The sequence below is a fragment of the Peromyscus californicus genome, unplaced genomic scaffold (assembly GCF_007827085.1).
Source record: "Peromyscus californicus insignis strain IS unplaced genomic scaffold, ASM782708v3 Scaffold_6__1_contigs__length_162567912, whole genome shotgun sequence".
In the NCBI taxonomy this organism is placed as follows: domain Eukaryota; kingdom Metazoa; phylum Chordata; class Mammalia; order Rodentia; family Cricetidae; genus Peromyscus; species Peromyscus californicus.
In genome coordinates, this window is record NW_026294584.1 from 128,969,049 (window position 1) to 128,989,156 (window position 20,108).

Genomic DNA, 20,108 nt, shown 5'->3' on the forward strand with positions numbered 1-20,108 from the left:
GGCTCTTCCTCCAAAGCATGGTGTCTGTGTAGACACGCTGACTTCATGATTGTTTCACTTACCATGCTCAGCTTCACAGGATGTGGAAATAGTGAACATTCATAAACTGTGCTTTGACTTGGGGACTGATGTTTGTTCCCACGTTAGAGATGTGTGGCTTATCTTGTCTCTACACTGGGCAGGGCAGGGGACACAGCTTGAAGTCAGCCTGTAGTCTCAGGGGTGAATGACCAGCACTCACAGTGTGCTGTGTTGCAGCTCCAGGACGCTCAGTAACTGTGCCTAGCCCTTCTTTCCCTCTGGGTGTTCCTGATTGTCAGTGGCTTTATCAGATGCAGCCCGTTGTCCAGGGAACAGTGTTTCTAAACCTTACTTTGAGCTGTATTCAATGAGTTTTGGATGCTATCTCTGGGCCATGATGGCTCCTCTTGGTTCATCTGCTCCTGTCACTCCCAGCAGCCTTCACATACTCACTTTCTGTTTAGCTGTCAAAGGCATGAAGGAACAGGACAGAGGTGGCCTCTGGCAGACCCCAACTGTGGCTCTTATGCAGCCTCTGTGTAAAGCACCCCCCCCCATGGGTGAGTGGGGCACAGGAGGCTGAGTATCCCTGAACTTACAGTTGCTCACTAGTGCAGAGCAATTATAGGCATGGCTATGGCTTGGACAGTGCCTCTGGGCTCCCCCAGTCCCGCTGAGAAGGTGGGAGAAGGATCCCGGCTCCAGACAAACAACTCTGAGGTCCCGTGAGTGAGAACAGAGTGTGTTGTGAGGCTGCAGTGAGACCCCAGAATCTCCGCAGTCCTCTGCTTCTCCATCTTCCCTGGGTGTACTTGTCTCTGGCCTGTAGAACTCTGTCCACTCCTCCCAAGGAGGAGCAGGATTTGAGGGCCTGTCTCTGTGTCCTTGCTGTCTCCAATGTGCCCACTTCTAGACTGTCCCCATCTCCTTTCCCTCCTGCTCCTCTGGTCACACCATACAACTGTACGCAGTGCAGCAGAAGAGGCATCGAACTGATGTTTGGGAGACTGGAGTTCAAAGTTAGACCGTGCCACCCATCAGCTTTGTGATCGTGGGCAAGTGCGTTAGTTAATTTCCTGTTGCTGTGATAAAGTACTGCGGCCAAGGCAACTTACTGAAGGAAGAGTTCACTGGGAGTTAGGATTCCAGAGGGTCAGAGTCCACCAGGGACGGGACGGATGCCAGCAAGTGTCACAGTGACTAGAACTGGAAGCAGAGAGCAAACGGGGAATGGAGTGGGTTTTTAAACCCTCAAAGCCCACTCCCAGTAGCGTAATTCCTTCAAAGAGGCTACACTTCCCAAACTTCCCCAAATAGTGACAACCACTAGGGACCAAATATTCAAACCCATGAGTCTATGGGCAACATTCTCATTCAAACCACCACAGCAAGTTAAACATGTGTGTGGCACCTGTACTTCTTCTGAATGACGATTGTAAAACAAAATGACAAGTGTAAGTTTCCGGGGTTCTGTCCATGTTGTGCCCAATGCTAGAATTAAAGTATCTCCCTTATTCTTGAAAGACATGCTCTAAACCACAGAGATCCAAAACCACAGGAAAGTTGAACCCTACAGATACAATGTTTTTTTTCCTACACACCCGTGATAAAGTTTAATCGATAATTTTGGAATGGTAATTAACAGCAGTAATTAATAGTAACATCAAATAATAACACCATAACAAAGCCACCAAATCCCAATTCTTGCACTTTGTAAGGAAAATAAGGGTAGCTTCTAAGGTGGGTAGCATATAGACTGTGGATACGTTGATCAAAGGGGCAGTTCATGTCTTGGACAGGATAGTAGCAGTACAGTGAGAGATTTTGTCATGTTACTCAGAATGACATACCATTTAAGACTTAGAAATTGTTTATTTCTGGGATTTCCCATTTAATATTTTCAGAATATGGCAACCATAGATAACTGAAACCTCAGACAGTTGGGGACAACCTCAGACAGTTCGGGACAGCCTTGGAAAAGTAGAAACACTGTGGGAGTGTACTTCCTCCTGAAGAGCTGTTTAGTAGATTTATTGAGGTTAGAACTTACATGCTATAAGATGAGACCATTCTGAGCACACTGTTCAGTTGGATTGAGTAAACTTACAGAGGGCAACATCGTAACATAGGCTTAGACCATTCCCACCTCCCAGATTAGTTGCTGATGTCGACTGGGTCTCTACTCCTGCCTCCAAGTGACTTCTCATCAGCTTTGTCTCCCTGGACTTGCCTCGTCTAGACAGAGTATATAAATGGAATTGGGTCTTTGGTAATTAGCTTCTTGCAAGGGTCATCTGTGGCACTACATCCTGACTCAGTGCAGGAGGGATGTCCTTAATCTGCACTGCTTAGGACCTGAAGTGTTTCAAACTTTGGATTTTTTCCCTAGCTTTTTGAATGTCTACACCAAGTTAAACACAAAATCATGTATGTTTAATACTCAGCTCATACAGGCAGAGTGAAGGTAACTTGATACAACACTCCCAGTGTGTCTGGACTTTACTGTGACCTGCTTCTGTAAGGCCAGGTGTGGAGTTTTCTATGTACAGTGTCAAATTGCCACACTAAAGTTTTCTGATTTTGGAGCACTTTGGGTTTGGGGTAGGAAATCCTTACTCTACACCTCATTTTTTTTTAAGTGATAAAACCTATGTCATATGAACATGGTACATTTTGTTGGTGTCCATGAGTTGATGGATGTTTGAGTGGCTTCTCCTTGGGGCTGTGAGGACTAAATGCTGTCAGGAACATTAATGTGTGGGTTTGGGGTTGAACATATCTATGTTTTCTACTTCTGGACAATACGTACTCAGGAGCAGAATTACCAGGTGGATTCTTTTTAATTTAAATCTAGTTCTTACTCTGTGTGTGTGTGTGTGTGTGTGTGTGTGTGTGTGTGTGTGTGTGTGTGTGTGAGAGAGAGAGAGAGAGAGAGAGAGAGAGAGAGAGAGAGAGAGAGAGAGAGAGAGAGAGAGAGAGAGAGAGTATGAGCATGTATGTTGGGAGGCAGAGAACAGCTTTCAAAAGTCAGTTCTTTCCACAGCATGGTTCCAGAGATTGAACTCAGGCCATCAGGCTTGCGTAGCAAGTGCCTTTACCTGCTGAACCAACTTGTTAGCCTGAATCGTTAGGTTCTTGTGTCTAACGTCATTTAAAGTGCCAGGCTGCTTCCCGGGGCCGCTGACCTAGGCGACACGGCTATGATTTATGAGGCTCTGTTGCTTCTGCTGTCTTTTGCATTGCAGCCAATCTGCTGGCTGGGGCGTGGGTGTTACTATGGTTTTGTCCTAATCTCCTTGAAGGATGCCTTTAAAGGCATCTGGGGAGCTCCAGGTCAGACAGTGTGATTGGGGTGTTTATTTCAGGCCTTCTAAGAGAATCCCTAGGGATGTCTGGAGTGGGCAGTGTTTTCCTGAATGAGGTTCCACTGTGGGCTGAGAACTCAAAGTGTCTTGGAGAAGCCACACGGGTCAGCAAACTACTGGCCAAGTCCCTGTTTCTGTAAATAAAGTTTTATTGGAAGAGAGCCCACACTCACTCATTTGCAGATTGCCCCTGGCAGCACTCACACTGCGGGGACAGAGCTGGTGGCTAGAAGGGAGATAGATGCCTTATGAAGACAGATGCCTTGCAAAGTCTGGAGCATTTGCCCTCTGACCCTGCATAGAGCTGTGTACACTCCTGGCGCACAGTGATACGTCAGCACCATGTGTGGACGGGCCTGCTGTGGGGATGGGAGCAAGGAGGCATGGAGAGTGGTCTGTTCTGTCTGACTGGAGTGTGTGGGGTGGGTAAAACATTGTGGGTGTGAGGGGATGGAGGAGGAGGTTCCCTGGAGAAGAAACAGGAGAGTGGAGACAAGCAGGGAGCTGATGGGAGACTTGCTTAGCTGTCAGGGACATTCTCTGGAGACAGAAGAAACTCGAGGCAGCCCCAGGTACTCCACACCAAGTTCTTCCTATGATTGTTCACTTTTCCTTGGATTCTGGGGGTTCTAACACCACCCACCAGGTGTGCTTCTGATCTGGCTGCCCCCAAGACAAGGCATTCACGTGGAGGAAGGGTCTCACTCTCCATTCCAGCTTGGTTGGTGGGGGCGGGGGCTGCACTGTGGACATGGTAGGAGCCCCCCAGGCATGGGAAGAGGGGGTGCCTGAGTTCATTCCCGGAAGAATGTGAGTAGAATCTGGGCAGTAGAATCTAGAAGGCAGCCCTGACTCCCCAGAAGGGCCAGGGAAGCACACTTGTTTTGGTGATAGGCCTTTTTTTGTTGTTGTAGTTGGTTGCTTCGGGAGACCAGCACAGCTATTTATAGCCTAGCCCCTCTGCGCCAGCTTTTAGGGCGGTCTCCATGTCCCTGCCAGCACTTTCCCACATGGCAGGTTAAAGAAAGGTGATCTGTTCCCAGGCTCCGTGCACGACATGAAGATGAGGCATCCCAGTGGAGGGTGGGAGCTGCCCCTTGCAAGGCCTCGCTCGGGCTCTAATGGAGGAAGGGACAGAAGGAGAGAAGGGGCCAGTGCTGGTCTCCAATTCTGTAGCCTTTGTTCAGAGCCACCTCATCCTGAGAAGCTGTTGCCTTCTGGCCAGAGCCAGCACACAAGGTGGACCACCTAGAGGTACAAAAGAGGGGTGCTGCAGGAACCCACTGGGGATTTCGGATGCTTCCTTGAGGTCCTCAGAGACAGAAGTTTGAAGTCCAAGACACCCTCCCCTTGGTAGGTCTCCACCAGGCAGCTGGTGTCAGCCAAAGAACTTGGCTCCAATCCTGTAATCCCCCCCCCCCCCCGGGCAATGGCTTCACCAGCCTGGGCCCCAGTTTTACCATTCATGAATGCACAGTCAGTACTTAATACCTGGGTTCTGAATTTCACAAGTGCAGACTGAAGATACTCAGAAACAAAGAACTGCGTCTGTCCTGAATGCATTGCGTTTTCTCCTGGTCATTAGTCCCTAAACAGCACAGATCAGCTGTTTGAAGAGCACTGTGCCCTACGAGGTGTTTGTTATCAGTACTTGAGAGATGGTTTAGACCATGCAGCAGGCTGCACTGGGTTCCATGCAAATCCTTTACCACGCTTTATAGAAAGAAGGGCCTGGCATCTGCAGGGTCAAGACTCGATGCTCCGTGGACAGAGAGGTTGGTGGAACTAACTCTCTGGCAGCAGTTGTTTGCTATGAACATGAACTGAAGTGAGATGGGTGCCCTATCCATAACACCTGTCCCAGCCCTCTCCCCTGTCAGCTCCTCCCATTCCTTCCTCAGCTTTTTAATAGGGAAGCACATTGGACCAAGCTCCGGGCTTGTTCCTATCACCTCCTCGTTCTCTCTCTCTCTCTCTCTCTCTCTCTCTCTCTCTCTCTCTCTCTCTCTCTCTCTCTCTCTCTGCTGTGGAGAGGTCCTTCCGATCCCTCCTCTCATGCTCGTCCTCCTGTGTCTGTAACTCTTCCCTCCCTCATGGCCTTTTTTCTGACAGCTCTTATGCTCTGTGTCTCATTAGCCCCCTCACGCCTCTACCCCAAGAGCTTCACTCCCTGAGAGAGCCACCTCACTGAGGTCTCTGCTCCCACCCATTCCCCCTAGGTCTCCACTGCAGAGTGAGGCTCTCCGTCTTGATGGTGGCTAGGTCGGCCCCTTGCCCCTGTATTCCCTCTGCTGTCTTGGAGGTGGCCTTCCCCATGCTGCCCAGTCTCTCCGTCTTGTCTGTGCCTCCCTGAGGGGTTTTCCCTTCCTTCTGTGCCCTGGACTTGGGGTTCTGGGGACTAGTCACAGACCGTCTCTCTTTTCCAGTTCTCTCAGAAAGCCCCAGGTTTCAGGTATGACCCTTTTCCCTGCCTCTGTTTTCCAAGCTTTGGATCCAGAGACCCAGTGGCCTCCGGGCTTTTCCGTTACCGAGGGTCCTACCTTGAGCCATCTGAGTCTAGTTTGTTTTTGTTAACTTGACACAGTCTAGAGTTATCTGAGAAAATGACCCCATCAACTGGCCCGAAGGCAATTTCTGTGGGACCTCTTCTTGACTGATGATTAATGGGGGCGGGCCCAGCACGTTGTGGGTGGTACCAACCCTGGACAGGTGGATAAGAAACCAGGCTGGGCAAGCCATGAAGAGCAAGCCAGAAAGCAGCATTTCTCCGGGGGCCCTGCTTCAGTTCCTGCCTCTGGGGTCCTACTCTGTCTTCCCTCTGTGGTGGACTACAAGCTGTCGGATTAAATAAACCCTTTCCTCTCCAGGTTGCTTTTGGCCATAGTGTTTTGTCACAGAACTAGAAAGCTCACTAGGACACCATCTTGTCTTAAAGAATGGCAGCCACCTGCCGCTTTCCCCTCTGTACTTGTCCCACTGCTGTTCCTCTGGACCTTCCCTCCTCATCCATGGTCCTCTTACTCCAGGCAGTCACCTTCTGCCTCTGCCACTTTTAAACTCATCCGCCCCTCACCCCTGACACATCCTACCTTGGTCCCAACCCTCCCTATTGACTGTCCTAACTAAGGTGAAGCACCCCACGTTACCCCACCTTTATAATCCATTCTTCCTGATACAGCTGAAGCTGGGTTTCCAGAAGCACCTCTCTGACCTAACAAGGTATCAGCCCTCTTTAGAGTCTTCTCAGTCCCCCACACTGCAAGGCGCATGCTCTGCCTCACCTACACCTCTGCTTCTGCACTGGCCCCTCAGGCCTCACTGCACCCTCCCTGGCCTCCAGCTTTTGCTCTGGCCTGACTTTCTGTCCCCAAGGCCTCTCTCTGCCTTCTTTGCTAACTTTCTTCCTACCTTTTGGCACCCCCACCCACCCCCACATTCCGACACTGGTGTTGACTCTAGTGGCAGTGTCTCACTGTGCCTTGAGGCTTCACTGTTCTCTCCAGGACCGGCCATTTCCTTATCTCCCTTTTCCACTGGGTCTTGAGCTCTTATGGGACCTCTAGACTTGGCACAGCATCCACCATCCCAGCGGTGCTCAGTAAGCGCTTGGATACAGCGATCCTCGCAATAGCTCTGGATTAGAGCTGGAGTTAGTGAGCTGGAAGGAATGCAGAGTTGATGTTGGGGTTCGGGGAGACCCAAGGGCTAGCACGGAGGCTGCCAAGTTCCTACCCAAGCTCCATCACTTGCTGATGTAACTCTAGCCAAGTTCCTTAACTTGGCTGTACCTCAGTTTCCCCATCCTTGAAGCAATAATAATGTGTTCCTGTCTCAAGGCTCATGGGATGGGTTAGATGCTTTCGTGCCTGGTCAGCCTTTGGAGGGAGGTCCCATTAATACCTTTTTACAGGTGAGAAAGCTGAGGCCCAGAGAGGTGATGTTCCCCAACCAAGGAGGAGCACCTGGAGGAAAACAGAGCTGGACTTGAACCCAGCTGTTTGGTGTGTGCCAAGGGCTGGAGACACCTGGCCCTATCCCTCCAGGCTGAGATCTCAGCCTCCAGGTAGAAGTCTCCAGAAATATGCTAAAAAGGTGCTCTCTCTCTCTCTCTCTCTCTCTCTCTCTCTCTCTCTCTCTCTCTCTCTCGATCTGCTCCAATGCCATCGCATAGTGCTCAGTTAGTGTGACTTGCATGCAGTCATTTCCCCAAAGAGCTCTAGCTAGTCCTGAGTGCTGAGTGCGTCCGCTCCGGGCACAGTGTCCAGAGGTCCGGTCCTGGGTCCTTGCCGGCCAGCATGTTGGCAGCAAGCTCTTCCCCATTCAGCCACCTCTTGTGCTCCAGTGCTTTATGGGGGAGGGTCATTAAGAAAGCTTTTTCCCAGGAAGAGCTGTGCCTTCACCGAGTCTCTGCTGTGGAGTGCCCAGCCCCCACACTGTCAAAAGCTGCCCTTGTAGGTTTCAAAACTAGACCACAGCCCAGCAAGCTGAGAACCCCGTCCACTGAACTTGCTTTTCTCCAGAACCTGCTGGGTGATAATCGGCACTGGTTGAACATAAAGAAAACAGTTTGAAGATGTTTTCAAATCGAGTCTGATGGAACAAAAGAGCAGTTCATCCGCTGTGGCTTTTTGTGTGCTGCTTCCCAATTGGGAAATGAGGTTGTTCAGTTAAGTGAGGGGGCGCCAGAGGCCGCTGAGGCTTGCAGCTTCCACAATGTGAAGAGGGGCATGCAGCCAGCTCACTCCTAGCAGGCCTGCTCCCTTCTTCCTTTCTCTGTCCCTGTGTGTTTTCAGACTTCAGATCCCCAATTCATCAGACAAGTCCACCAGTAAGAAAACACACATACACACCCCTACCTGCTGAGTAACCTGTGTGTATTTTCATGAGCTGTCCCAAACCTAGACTAGACAGATGCAGAGCATGCCATGTCCATGCACGGGGACCTAAGGTCATTACTCCTCTCCGATCAATGGGCTGTCCTTTGAGGGGTAGCAATTTGTATGACAATAGATGTACATCTGCTACTGGGTTCCCAACATGCAGACAGGAGAGGCATTGGGCACCCTGAAATTTCATGCACGATTTAGGGAATGATGATATTTCTAGCAAGAAATTCTATCCCTGCAGTAACTCTCAAAGAGCAAGAAAAGAATATAGTTGCTGTCTACCTTTGAGGTCTTTTGGGGGACGCTTGTTACTGTGGCAAAACTGGATCCATCCTGACTGCTACAGAAACCCCCAAAAACTTCCTGTAAGAAATTATAGATAAGGCATACTTTGAAGTGTGAGTAGAACTGAGCCAGGAGAGGAAGGGAGAGGAGATTTCATCCCCCCAATTCCTGTCAAGAAAATGGCAAAGTTAAAAACGACTCAGGTGGCAATTGTCACGCTCTTCTCCACTACTAGGGTCCTGCTTCTGGGAGTCCAAACTTTTTTCATGTGGTAAGAAATTCATATAAGACATGGCCCACTGCTTCCAGGGATCTACTGGGCAAGGAATTTAAGGTCTTTACAGACTCGTAAGGTCTTTGTGAGGTGTGAGATCCTCCAATGAATTCAAGCCGAAGACTGCTAAAGCAGGAACTGTGGCTGTTGTTGGGCCTGGCCAGCTGACTCCTTCCTTCTTACTGCAGTCCTCTTTTGCCCAGCTTCGCCTTGTTGAACATACTGACCTTTTATTCTCGGAACCTAAGGTAGTGCCCAGCACATAGTAGCCCCCTAGGAGATATGTACTTAGGGTGGTTGCTCCCGTTTTCTTCCAGCCGTGAGCTGGTTTCTAGTAACCCTGTGGCTGCCCACAGTCTGATTCTGTTTGGGGGCCTGCCTGATTTCTCCAGCAGGGGCTGGGGCTGCAGGGAGCCTGCCGACCAGTGCTAATTGGTGTCATTGAGTAATTAATGCAGAATCAGGCCCGAGCTGATTCCCAGGGAGACAGACACTGAGGGTGGCTTTCATGCTTGGTGGGATGGGAGTTCCTTTCTCCGGGGACATTCTCAGAGCACCAAAGGCGACTGGCACCGTCTGGTGGGGGTGGCTTGGCAGTCAGAATGGGGTTCGTGGAGCAAGTGTAGAGGGGGTTTGTGCTGGTGCCACGGTTGGACACAATATGGAGCGTGGCAAGTTTGACTTTAAAGAAACACAACCCCAGGGTGGGCTCTGGGAGCCAGGCATGCGTCAGCTCTGAAGAATTGATGGGCCCTTGGAGAAGGCCATGGGAGACATTTATGGCATAGCTGGTGTCCTCACTACTCTATGGCCTGGGTCCTCTTGGTATGGGCACACCTCTGCCTTAGCATGGGTCCCCTTTCTACTCCTCCCACCATTTCGTCTGCCCTCTGTCCCCCAAATGCACCACACTCTTGTATCTAGAGGTTTAAAGGTTTCACTTAACCTAGAAGAGTCTCCTTCCTTCAGAGTGTAGATCCTACACTCCTCCCAGGAGGCTTCTGGGGGCTCCCTGCAGCAGCGAAGATTGGTTGAGGTATGTTGCAGTAACAAACCAGAGATCCGAGTGATGCAAACCACAGTCTTTATTTATGCTGGCCCTGTGTCTTGGGCAGTCCCGTAGGAATGGGGCTACTAGAAGCCTCACCTTGACACTCTTCCATAGTCACAGCAAAGGGAGAAAAGGGAGCTGGAGAGCCATGACACCTAGCTCTGGAAGCTTCTCTCTGATTCGACACCTGTTCTAGAGTCCTGTGGTCACCCTTGAGTTCAGCAGGGCAGCAATGTGTAATCTCCTCTTAAGAACACAGACTATTTACAAAGCATTCTCCTAGATACGCCAGACTCAACGGGGTGATTCCTGAGTCCATTGTGCCACATGTTTTTTTTTACTTTTTGACTAGAACATGGTTCTACAAAGTCACAGACTGGGTCTTGTCCTTCTCAGAGGTCTCCTGCCCAGCCCAGTGTCTCACAGTTAATGAATGATGGACGATGGTGGATGGGAGTATTGGAGAGCAGCCCATCCTTGTTCCTCTATTGCTCTATCTCTGCCACAGGTAGGGACACAATGGGACACCTTCGGTCCAGTGACTCCCACCCTCTCTCCACAGGCGCCGGGTCTTGGCTATATCTGATGGTATTGAGCATATTGGGAACCTCCGTTGGGAGTTGGCGTTGTGTCTCTTGGCGGCCTGGACCATCTGCTACTTCTGCATCTGGAAGGGTACCAAGTCGACCGGAAAGGTAAGAGTTAACTGTTGAGCAGCTAGCCACAACCGGAGATGGTTTTTGCACACGCTAACAAGTGACCTATAGATCACCGAGAAGCTCATGTTGGACATACCAGCTCTGGACAAGGAGTCTGCTTGGGAGCGAAGAGCCAGCTCCTTCACGTAGCTGCCGCACACTTCAGGGCTATTCTGCTTTGCTTGAAGCTTTGGATTTCTCCTCTGTGAAATACCAAAGCCTTATCCCACCTCTTTGGGTGAGTCAAGAGTCACACAAGGTAAGGCAGGATAAGATGTATTGAAAACTGGAATATGCCCAACAGCTGGGGCCATAATTCTTCTGCTGCTGAGCCTGACTCCAGTTACGTACCAGGGCAGACAATGCTGACCTCCCCACTAACCATCCTAGGTGTCTCTGTGTCTCACGTTCCTGCAGTGTGGAGGAGGGAGCAAGGACTTCCGTCTTACAGCCTTGCCATGCTAGCTGTACCAGGTGGTCTCCAGGGTCCTAGGGGAAGAGAGAGGGAAGACGGTGGCCAGCTCTGAACTGCCTTGGAACTGTATGAGTCTATTCCACTGGAAGGCTGCTGGTCAGAACCTGGGCCTCTTCCAACCACAGGGGGCCTTGGGTCAGAGCACAACATAGACTGTCCACCTCAAGATTGACATTTGTGGCCATGTTCAGCTCGGTTGTGTGGTGTACAAAAAGAAGGAACTGAAGGAAAAGAGTTAATTCACTGGCAATGTCGAGAACTCAGGTGTTCTGGTTGGCCACCATCCCCCACTGAGCCCGGCTGCTCCTACTCCTGTGGCTGAGGATCGAGACCATCAGTCTCCTGTCTGTGACGCATTCCATTTGCTTATGAGAAATGGGAGCCTCCCCAACTCCACTACTCTTCATGGTGACACGAGCAGTTGCTGGTCACCTGTGTTTTAAGTTCTTGACTGGGACGAGAGCTAGAGGGGAAGCCTCCAAGCACTGAGGGATCAGCAACTCTGAGTCCCTTTGTGAAAGCTGCTCCCCTGAGGCCACTCAGGGGTGGCTGTGAAATGAAGAAATTGCTGAGTGTGGGAGGCAGGGCGGCCTGCAGGAGGGAAGCTGGGAAGACACAGACACAGGAGAATGACACATGAGCAAGGCAGTGTATGCCGAAAGGCTGTCATGGAGGTTCCTGGGAACCCCAGCAGTAGAACAAGGACATTTGTGTCCCTCCAGCCATGCTGATCAGCTGGCCTTTGCCTTCTGTGGGTTACGATGCCGTAAAGGCGATATGATCCCTCTGTTTTTGCAAATAAGGAGTGCTTATCTTTTTGCTCCACTTTAGGCTGTCACCTTGCTCTCCCTGTGTCTCTCCTTGCTGCCTTCTCTAGCTGAAGAAGAGGATAACTGGATGGTTAAGAGCCAGCCTCAGTGGCTGTGGAGCTGGCTCAGCAGTTAAGTGTGCTTAGAGCTCTTCCAGGGGACCTGAGTTCAGCTACCAGCGCCCATGTTAGGTGGTTCACAGCCTCCTGTAACTACAGCTACATAGAATCTGGTGCCTCTGGCCTCTGCAGGCCCCTGTGTTCACACATGTGCGTGCGCGTGCGCGCGAGCACACACACACACACACACACACACACACACACACACACACACACACACACACACACTTTTAAAAATAAATCTTAAGGATAACAACAACAAAAATCAAGACTCGATCACCATGAATAAATCACCTGGAATCAGTACTCAGTCACCATGTCTGTCGTTCACTGGCTATGTTGTAGAGTGCCCAGATTAACATCTCTGAGCCTCAGTTTCCCTTCTATAGAATGAGATACATGAGCTGGCTGCATGATGAGACAAAGGGTGTGAGGTTGCATGTTAGGGCTGAACAGTGTGAGGAGTTCACAGGAAGTACTGAGTGAATGGAGGTGTTCAATAATCTTGTATAAAGATAAACTATAATTTAAGGGGTGGTTTCTGAGCTGGGAGTGGTGGTGCACCCCTGTACCTCAGTGTTCGGGAGGCTGGGTGGGAGGACTGAGTTCAGTCTTCCTGGGCTGCACAGCAAGACCCTATTTAAGAGAAGGAGGAGGAAGAACAGGAAGCGAGGGGGGAGAAGAAGAAGAAAAACATTAAAAATGGTTTCTGAGTCCTGCTGTGGACGGGCATAATCCAGTGGGTTTCGAATTCCTACTATATTTTTACTTTCGTGTGTATGTGTTGGGGGAGGGGGTGTCAGAGGACAGCTTACAGGAGTCTCTTTCAACCGTGTGGTCTGAGGGAATCAAACACTGTCAGCCTCGGCAGCAAGTGCTTTCCCTCCTGAGGCCTCTTAGCAGCCCTCAATAGGTTTCTAAAAGTGAGGGAAACGCACCCTGCACCCTTCCCAGTAGGTCGGTGGGCATGCCTCAGGAAACTGAGGGGAAGAGTCACCAATACTACCTCTTGGAGGCTGTGCCTAGATCAGTGGGCTTGCCTGGGCCGCAGTGATGTGTGGCACAAGGAGAGACAACTGGGGTTTATGTACGGGAGCTGTCCATGAGCCTGGCATGAGACCACAGCAAGACACGTTTACACTTAACCTGTGCACGGACAATGTGCGGTTGTCCGGGGTGGGGCGGTGGGCAGCCCTGTTGCAGGACTGGGCTCTAGGAAGGGCAGGTGCAGCCTGGGGGATTTTAGATGAAGCTGCCAAGGAAGAGGAGAAGCAGGCACGTCTTTAGCCATGTTGTCCCTTCTGGCCCTTCACTTGGCGGGGGATGGTAATTCCCCCCTTTGTGGGGAATTAGTGTTCTGTTTCACAAGTGGAGAGCCAGCGACTGAGTGACCAACCAGCCTGGTTACAGGTGTCTTGTGACTGTGCCTCAGCCTCACCTCAGGCACTCTTGGACTCTTGGTTTTTATAACCTTGAACTTGCTGTATAGTTGAAGATGACCTTAAACTCTTGATCCTCCTGCCTCCGCCTCCTGAGTGTCGGGATTACAGACATGTGCCACCACACCCATTGGCATACCCTTGACTAACAGGTAGACCATTGTGATATCGTGAGGGGCACACCTTCCCTGGCCCCCTTTGTCACAGCTTTAGAAGCGACAACCACAGCTGCAGTCATAACCGGAGTTCACTGTGCGGAGTCTGGTGGTGGTGGTTCACACTCAGGTCTTGGAACATCCCTGCAAGGTGGGAGCTCAGTAGCCCTGTTTGCAGAGGCAGCAGATGAAACAACTAACTCAGTCACCCTCAAGCAGGCAGCAGCAGATGGGGCTGAAATCCAAGCACTGGTGACTGCATAGCCCGTGGTCTGCATAAGGGCACAGTCACACCACCTGCAGCATCCTGAGGACGGTCATGGCTTTCTTGTGACCTAATTAGGAAGAAGTTAAAGAGACTGCTTAGTACGTAGTAGGTACACGGGGTGGTTGCATATGTCTGAACAAATGCTTTTCAAGGCAGTACTGACTGATGCTGGATCTGGTGAGCTGATGGGTCATACTCTTGCAGGCTGGTGTCTATAGGATGCTCCCCATGTCCCCAAGGCCACAGTGACATGCAGGGTGAGGGCCATTTTGCCAGAACTAAAACTCCTTAGGCTAGGGCATCAAGCCCACACCACCCTGACTTTATGCATGAAAAAAAAAACTGAGGCATGGAGTCAAAAAAGGGACTTTTCCAGTGTCACAGAGCAAGTGTGTCAGGCCAGGCCCTCAGCTTTTCATCAATGGTGGGGTTCCAAGGTCACACCTAGCAACTTATGAAGAACAAGAGGCCACAAACTGTCGGGTGCACTCAGTGGGGGTTGGGTGCGTGGGGTATATGGCATGGGCTAGCTTCTGCCTTTTACCCACTGCATCTTGGATATGAGTCCGGAACCTAGAAGTCTCTTGGGCTCTGTACAAAAACACCTGAAAATAAAACATGGGGTCATCTGAGATGTCCTGTGTAGGCAGTGGTTACCCCTGGTCCCAGAATAGGAACCCCGGCAAGAGCTGTTTGCATGGCATTCCTCAAGGAAGGAGGCATCCATCGTCTCTGGACTGTCCAGGTCTCTGGATGTGTTGGCGTCCTCCTCTTCATTACCTTCCTGAAGATCCAGCATGCCTCCCAGAGTCAGAGCTCATCAGACATGTCTAGTTGACATGTTCATTAGTGTGAGAAAAGTTCCTGGTCCCTCCTATCTCCAAGCTAAAATACTGCTTCTGACTTTAGCACAATTTGCTCAGTTCTTCCCATGATCAGGGAGGCAAGCACTGCTGGCATGACCTCATAATCAATGGATCTGGGAACAGATCACCAACATACAGATCCCAGGGGAAGCTGTGACAAACCACAGGTGAAGTCCCATAGCACTATATAACAGAGATGGTGTTCAAAATGGCTATGATGGGCCACAAGGCTTTTCTGGCATTGGTATCTCCCCCAGAAGACATCTGACACCACAAAGGCCAGCACTCAGTACCTTCTGGGGTCTAATGAGCAACCCCAACCCCAGAAGATGCTTCTTCAAGAGGAAGGGATACACGAAAGGACTCTGCCACCCACTTGTTGCTTCCTAAGCCTGGTGGAGTGCACAGATGCCACTCTGTGCCAGTGAAGACAGTGGACAGTGTGGTCCTTGATGAGTTCGCAGTGTGCAGCCCTCAAGGGTACGTAATATGCAGCTGGTGAGAGTGGGCATGCTAATATAAGCAGTTGTAATTGAGTGCCCGGATGTTGCTCCTCAGTAATGCAGCAGCTGAACAAGTCAGATCCTGAGAGCTTCCAGAGCCTCTACAGTGTGTTCGCCCCTGGGGCATCTTTGTTTTTAAACTCTTACAAGTCATGGATGACTGTAAGTTGGCCCAAGGCTGCCCATTGACCACGAGCATCACTAACATTCAAATTCATGTCTTTGCCTGTTCTGTGCCCTTGGTAAGGAACAGTGTGCAGATTCAAGGACAAGACCTTGGTTGTTGTTCTGAGTCCACGGGAGCTGCCCATTCATCACTTTCTTCTCCTGCCTCAAAAAAATTGTGGATATTTCCATGCTGTTTCTTCTCTCTAGATACTGTGGAAGCTCCCGAAGTTTCCAATGGATTAAAAAGGGACCTGAATAGTTAATCATATTGTAAGTCCTGAATGAACAAGGCTCATTACCTTCCAGGTGATAAAGTGTCACTGTGGAGGACTGAGACTGGGGACCCAGATCATTGATGTGACTGATTTTCCTTTGTCCATACATCTACCAAAGTCACCATGCTTGCCTCTGCTCTCAGCTCCCCTTGCACAAAGCCACTAAGTCATTTTGGTCAATGCCACTAACCTCTTGCCCAGTTATTGGCCAAGTCCGCTGACGACCTTTGTACAGACAAAAACACTTTTGCGCGTAGACCAACACATTCAAGTGCCGCGTGTCGATGAAGCACAAATTGCAAGTGACGTCTCAAAGCCCTTCTCTCACACCATCCGCGTGGAACACTGCACGCGTGTTGATGCTATGGTTTGCTGTTCCCTCACGTGAAGCTCTGTGAATTTCAAAGCTTTTTGTCTGCATTCTCCTGTGGTGGCTTTGCTAAGCCTTCATCTAACCCAGCAGTTGGCCAACCGCTGTTTCAGCAGACCTGACCCACTGCCTGTGTCTTTAAGCTGCACCTCTTCACCCCAGTGTCGGCCAGCTACTGCACATGGCGGGACTGAGGAACTGCAGGGGCCTTGTGGCCCACAAAGATGTTGAGCATCCCTTATCCAAAAACCCGAAATCCAAAGCTTTCCGAGGACTGATGTAACACCTGAAGAAATCCCATATTTTGAAACTTTGTTTCATATACAAATTTACGAAGATATATAAAATTATCTTTCGGCTGTGTATTTAAGATGCTTAAGAGCATAGTTGAATTTTGTGTTTAGTCTTGGACCCATACCCAATCTCAATGTGTACAATATGTATAAACATCCCAAATATGTACAAGTAGCCCAACTTAAAAACCTGAAATCACAAACAGTCCTGGTTACAAACATTTTAGGTAGCTTTGATAAGGAGTTCAATAGGATAGTCCAATCTTCTAAACTGGTGATCTGAATGTTTCCCTTTTAATAAGAGATGACTAAAAACTGCTGTCACCTAGTGCATGGGCCATTTCAACCACTGGGAAACAACAGTGACTATTTGTGAAGGATCCTTCACACATACATGTGGCTGCCAGATGTATACACACACCACATGAAAAAACATATACATACATACATATGGACATATACCCAAATTCACATATACATACACATGCACACAAATACACAGATACATGCAGGTGTATACATACACATGCATGGACATACAGACACATACAGACAAATGCCTGCCCACACACATATAAACCCATATACATGTATGTACGTATATACACAGAAACATGCATGCATGCACATACACATACATACATGCATATATATACATACCCGTATACATGCATATATACACACATAATCATACATATATGCACATGTGCATACACACATACCCATGCACATGTGTGCACATACACATACATACACATAAACATGTATACAAATGTATATACATACAGACACAACTATATACACATGCACATATACACACAGACATACCTATATCCATATGCACATATACACACAGACACATACACACATGCACACATAGATACAATCATACATGTACATGCACACACATATACACACACATATAAACACACACACACACCCATGTGCCCACACATGCACTCACAAACACACATTGCTTGTTCTTGCTCCTCATACATATCTCCCATGTCCAGATGTTCTTCAGTTGAGGTTTAGTTTGTTATTTTGGTCATGCTGGGGTGCAGCCCAGGGCCTTAGGCGTGGTAGGCAAGCTACTCTACCACTGAGCTCCTATCCCAGCCCAGCGCTTATTGTTTAGGGGGTCTGATCTTTCTGTTCATACCAACCCCCAGTGAGTGTTGGCCATGCACCCACTGCGCACTGCACACAGGTGGGGGCTCTTTGCAGTGACGAGTGGCACAGCACATGGAGCCTTTGATTTCCTGCTGAGGGAGGGGAGTAAACAACAAATGCTGTTTGAGGAGTGATGGGTCTGGCAGAAGGATGCAGAAGGGGCTCCTCAGAGACAGCGTGGAACCACAGCTGAGGGTCAAGCCACAAGTTGCAATTCCCAGGTGGGGAGGCCCTGATGAAGTCAGGAGCCTTGCAAAGTCAGGGCGAGAGTTGATGATTGACAGACAGGGAGATGAGCAGAGACATGAATCGGGCCTCCTGCATTGTGCAAAGGGGAGGGACGCTTTTCTAAGGATGAGGAGACTTGTGGAGCAGATGAACATGGCTGACTTTCTGCCTGTTGTTAAGGGGTTGGTGGAGGAGAGACTGAGGTCATCACTGCTCAAATATGGCCAGGGAGGCGATGGCAGAGGCACGGGGCACATAGATTACACCCTAAACCCCTTTAGGGTGGCATTCTTGCTCTGCATGCATAGGACACTGAGCCCTTGCTGTCTCCCACCTTCTGAGCAGGGGTGGCCAGCCTGGCTTCTGGCTTAGACACTTGGCTTTCAGCAGAGAGCTGTCCCACCCAGCTGATACAATGTACCCTCAGGCTGTCCCGATGCCTCCTCTTCAGCTGGCATCCTGTCTTTCCCCGTTCCTTCTGTCCTTCACCGTGGATGATTTATGGATTTTTCCCCCTCATTTCCTGGTCTCCAGGAGCAGTGGTTGGGAGGGGAGGACCTATAAAAACAATTCTGGGCCCTCCGCACCTCCCCCTGCTGCCCCTTCAGAGGAAGCTGCAGGATTAGCCGGGATTTGAAGAAGAATCCTGTCTTTTCACTGCTCTGGGGCTCTGTTGTTATTCTTTTCAAAGCTCCAGGACACCAAGGCAGGGGGAAAAAAGTTAACACCAAAAAAGAAGCCACACACACACACACACACACACACACACACACACACACACACATACACACTCACACACACACACACACTCACCCAGAAACAGCTGCAAACAGCCTTGAATTGAGTCTGTTTTCTTTTCCCCATTCACCCACAAGGACAGGAACTGGAGGTAATACAAGGACTCCCAAACAGACCGTGTCGTCTCGTCTGGACGTTAGAAACAGGGAGGCAGATGACTGAGCGGCGCCTCCTTCACCCAAACCCTTAACCCATTCTGTCCTCACACAAACAAGCCTGTGAGGAAGGTGCGGCCATTGTCCACTTTCTGTAAATTAGAAGACAGAGTTTCCCAGCCTTCAGGTCCTGGGGGATGCTGCCAGAGTCCAGGGGGGTCTGGGAGGAGGTGGCATGTGGAGGCCTGCAGGTTCAGGTTTTGTAGATGGAGCTGCAGATAGAGACCCCCTTAGGGGCTCAGAGGACTCGCCCTCCTTCCCACCACTGAAGGAGAGCTGACAGCAGAGACATGGAGTCCCACACGAGTGAGCTATGCATCAGGAACACCCTGTAAAGTGCCTAATAGGGTTAGTGAGGCATGAAGGCAGGGTGAAGGGGGAGGGGGAGTTAAGGAGAGAGAAATGTAAGACAGCAGAGGACAGGCCCAGAAACAGACCGGGGCAGCCCTGCCTCGCAGCCCTCAAGCAGCCTTGGTGGTGAGGCTTCCCCAGTGGCGGGCAATGTCTGCTTTCAGAGAGGAAACTGGAGCGATCATGAGAGGCATGCAGAGCACCCCAGCCGCTGCCATGTGAAGATCCCAGCCAGGGCCCCCCAAACTCGAGGGTACGGAAGCCACACCACCATGTCGGGGTGCTACTCACACTGCTGCAGTTTGGGAGAGGGGTAGATTGTGACATTAAGTCCAAAGAGTCCAGCATCCAATTCAGCCCTTTCTCTGGTGTTGAATAGCTGGGCTTCACCTTTAGCAGGACGCTGGCAGCAAGGAGACTTGGAAGGGAGGAAGCTTTGCTACTCAGTAATACCGTCTTTATTAAAGCACAAAGGCCCCCCAAAGTCCGAGTGATTGCTGGGGGGGATGTTCTGCAGGCCCAGCCAGCTCTGGAGAAAGCCCTGCAGGAGCTCAAGTGGGGCCTGAGGGGAGGGAGGCACTGTTAACCCTTTCCAATCCTCCCCTGGCACTGGGCACTGTGTGGAGCCTCAGCCCTATGTGGGTTGGTGGGTCTCCTGGGGGCACCGGGCACCATCACCCTGCAAGGCGGACACAGAATAACCAGGGAGACTTCTCCCAGCAGAGACAGGCTCTGCGCTGTTGGGAAACCAAGGCAGGAATGAAGGGAGCTCTGGCTCTGCACCCACGCGATGTTAGCACTGTCGGAGGCCCAGGTGGTTGTAGAGGCGACAGTCTCCATGCGGCAAGCAGGTGTCAGCTTTCAAGCATGTTGTCACCCCAGCCTCAGCGTCCTGTTCTGTCAAGGTGAGTGTAACAAGTGCAGAGCCATGGACGATGTGTTCTAGTGTGTAGGACAGCGTGAGAGGACACTGTGTGTTACCATGTGTGCAAGACTCAGGCTTGGGTGGCCTGTGGGCCAGTTCTGTGGATGTGGCAGAACCACAGTAAGGCAATGTCATGGGGGCACTTGGGTGAGTCGAGA

At 50.3% G+C, this 20,108-nt stretch overlaps 1 protein-coding gene across 1 annotated transcript in view; it reads left to right on the top strand.

Moving 5' to 3' along the window:
• Positions 1-20,108, top strand: part of Slc6a11 (solute carrier family 6 member 11) — a 116,741-nt gene that overhangs the window by 21,935 nt on the left and 74,698 nt on the right. Inside the window, exon 5 of the mRNA XM_052719144.1 lies at positions 10,445-10,577. Within this exon, the coding sequence (XP_052575104.1) occupies positions 10,445-10,577 (133 nt within the window). The remainder of the gene's footprint in view (positions 1-10,444; positions 10,578-20,108) is intronic.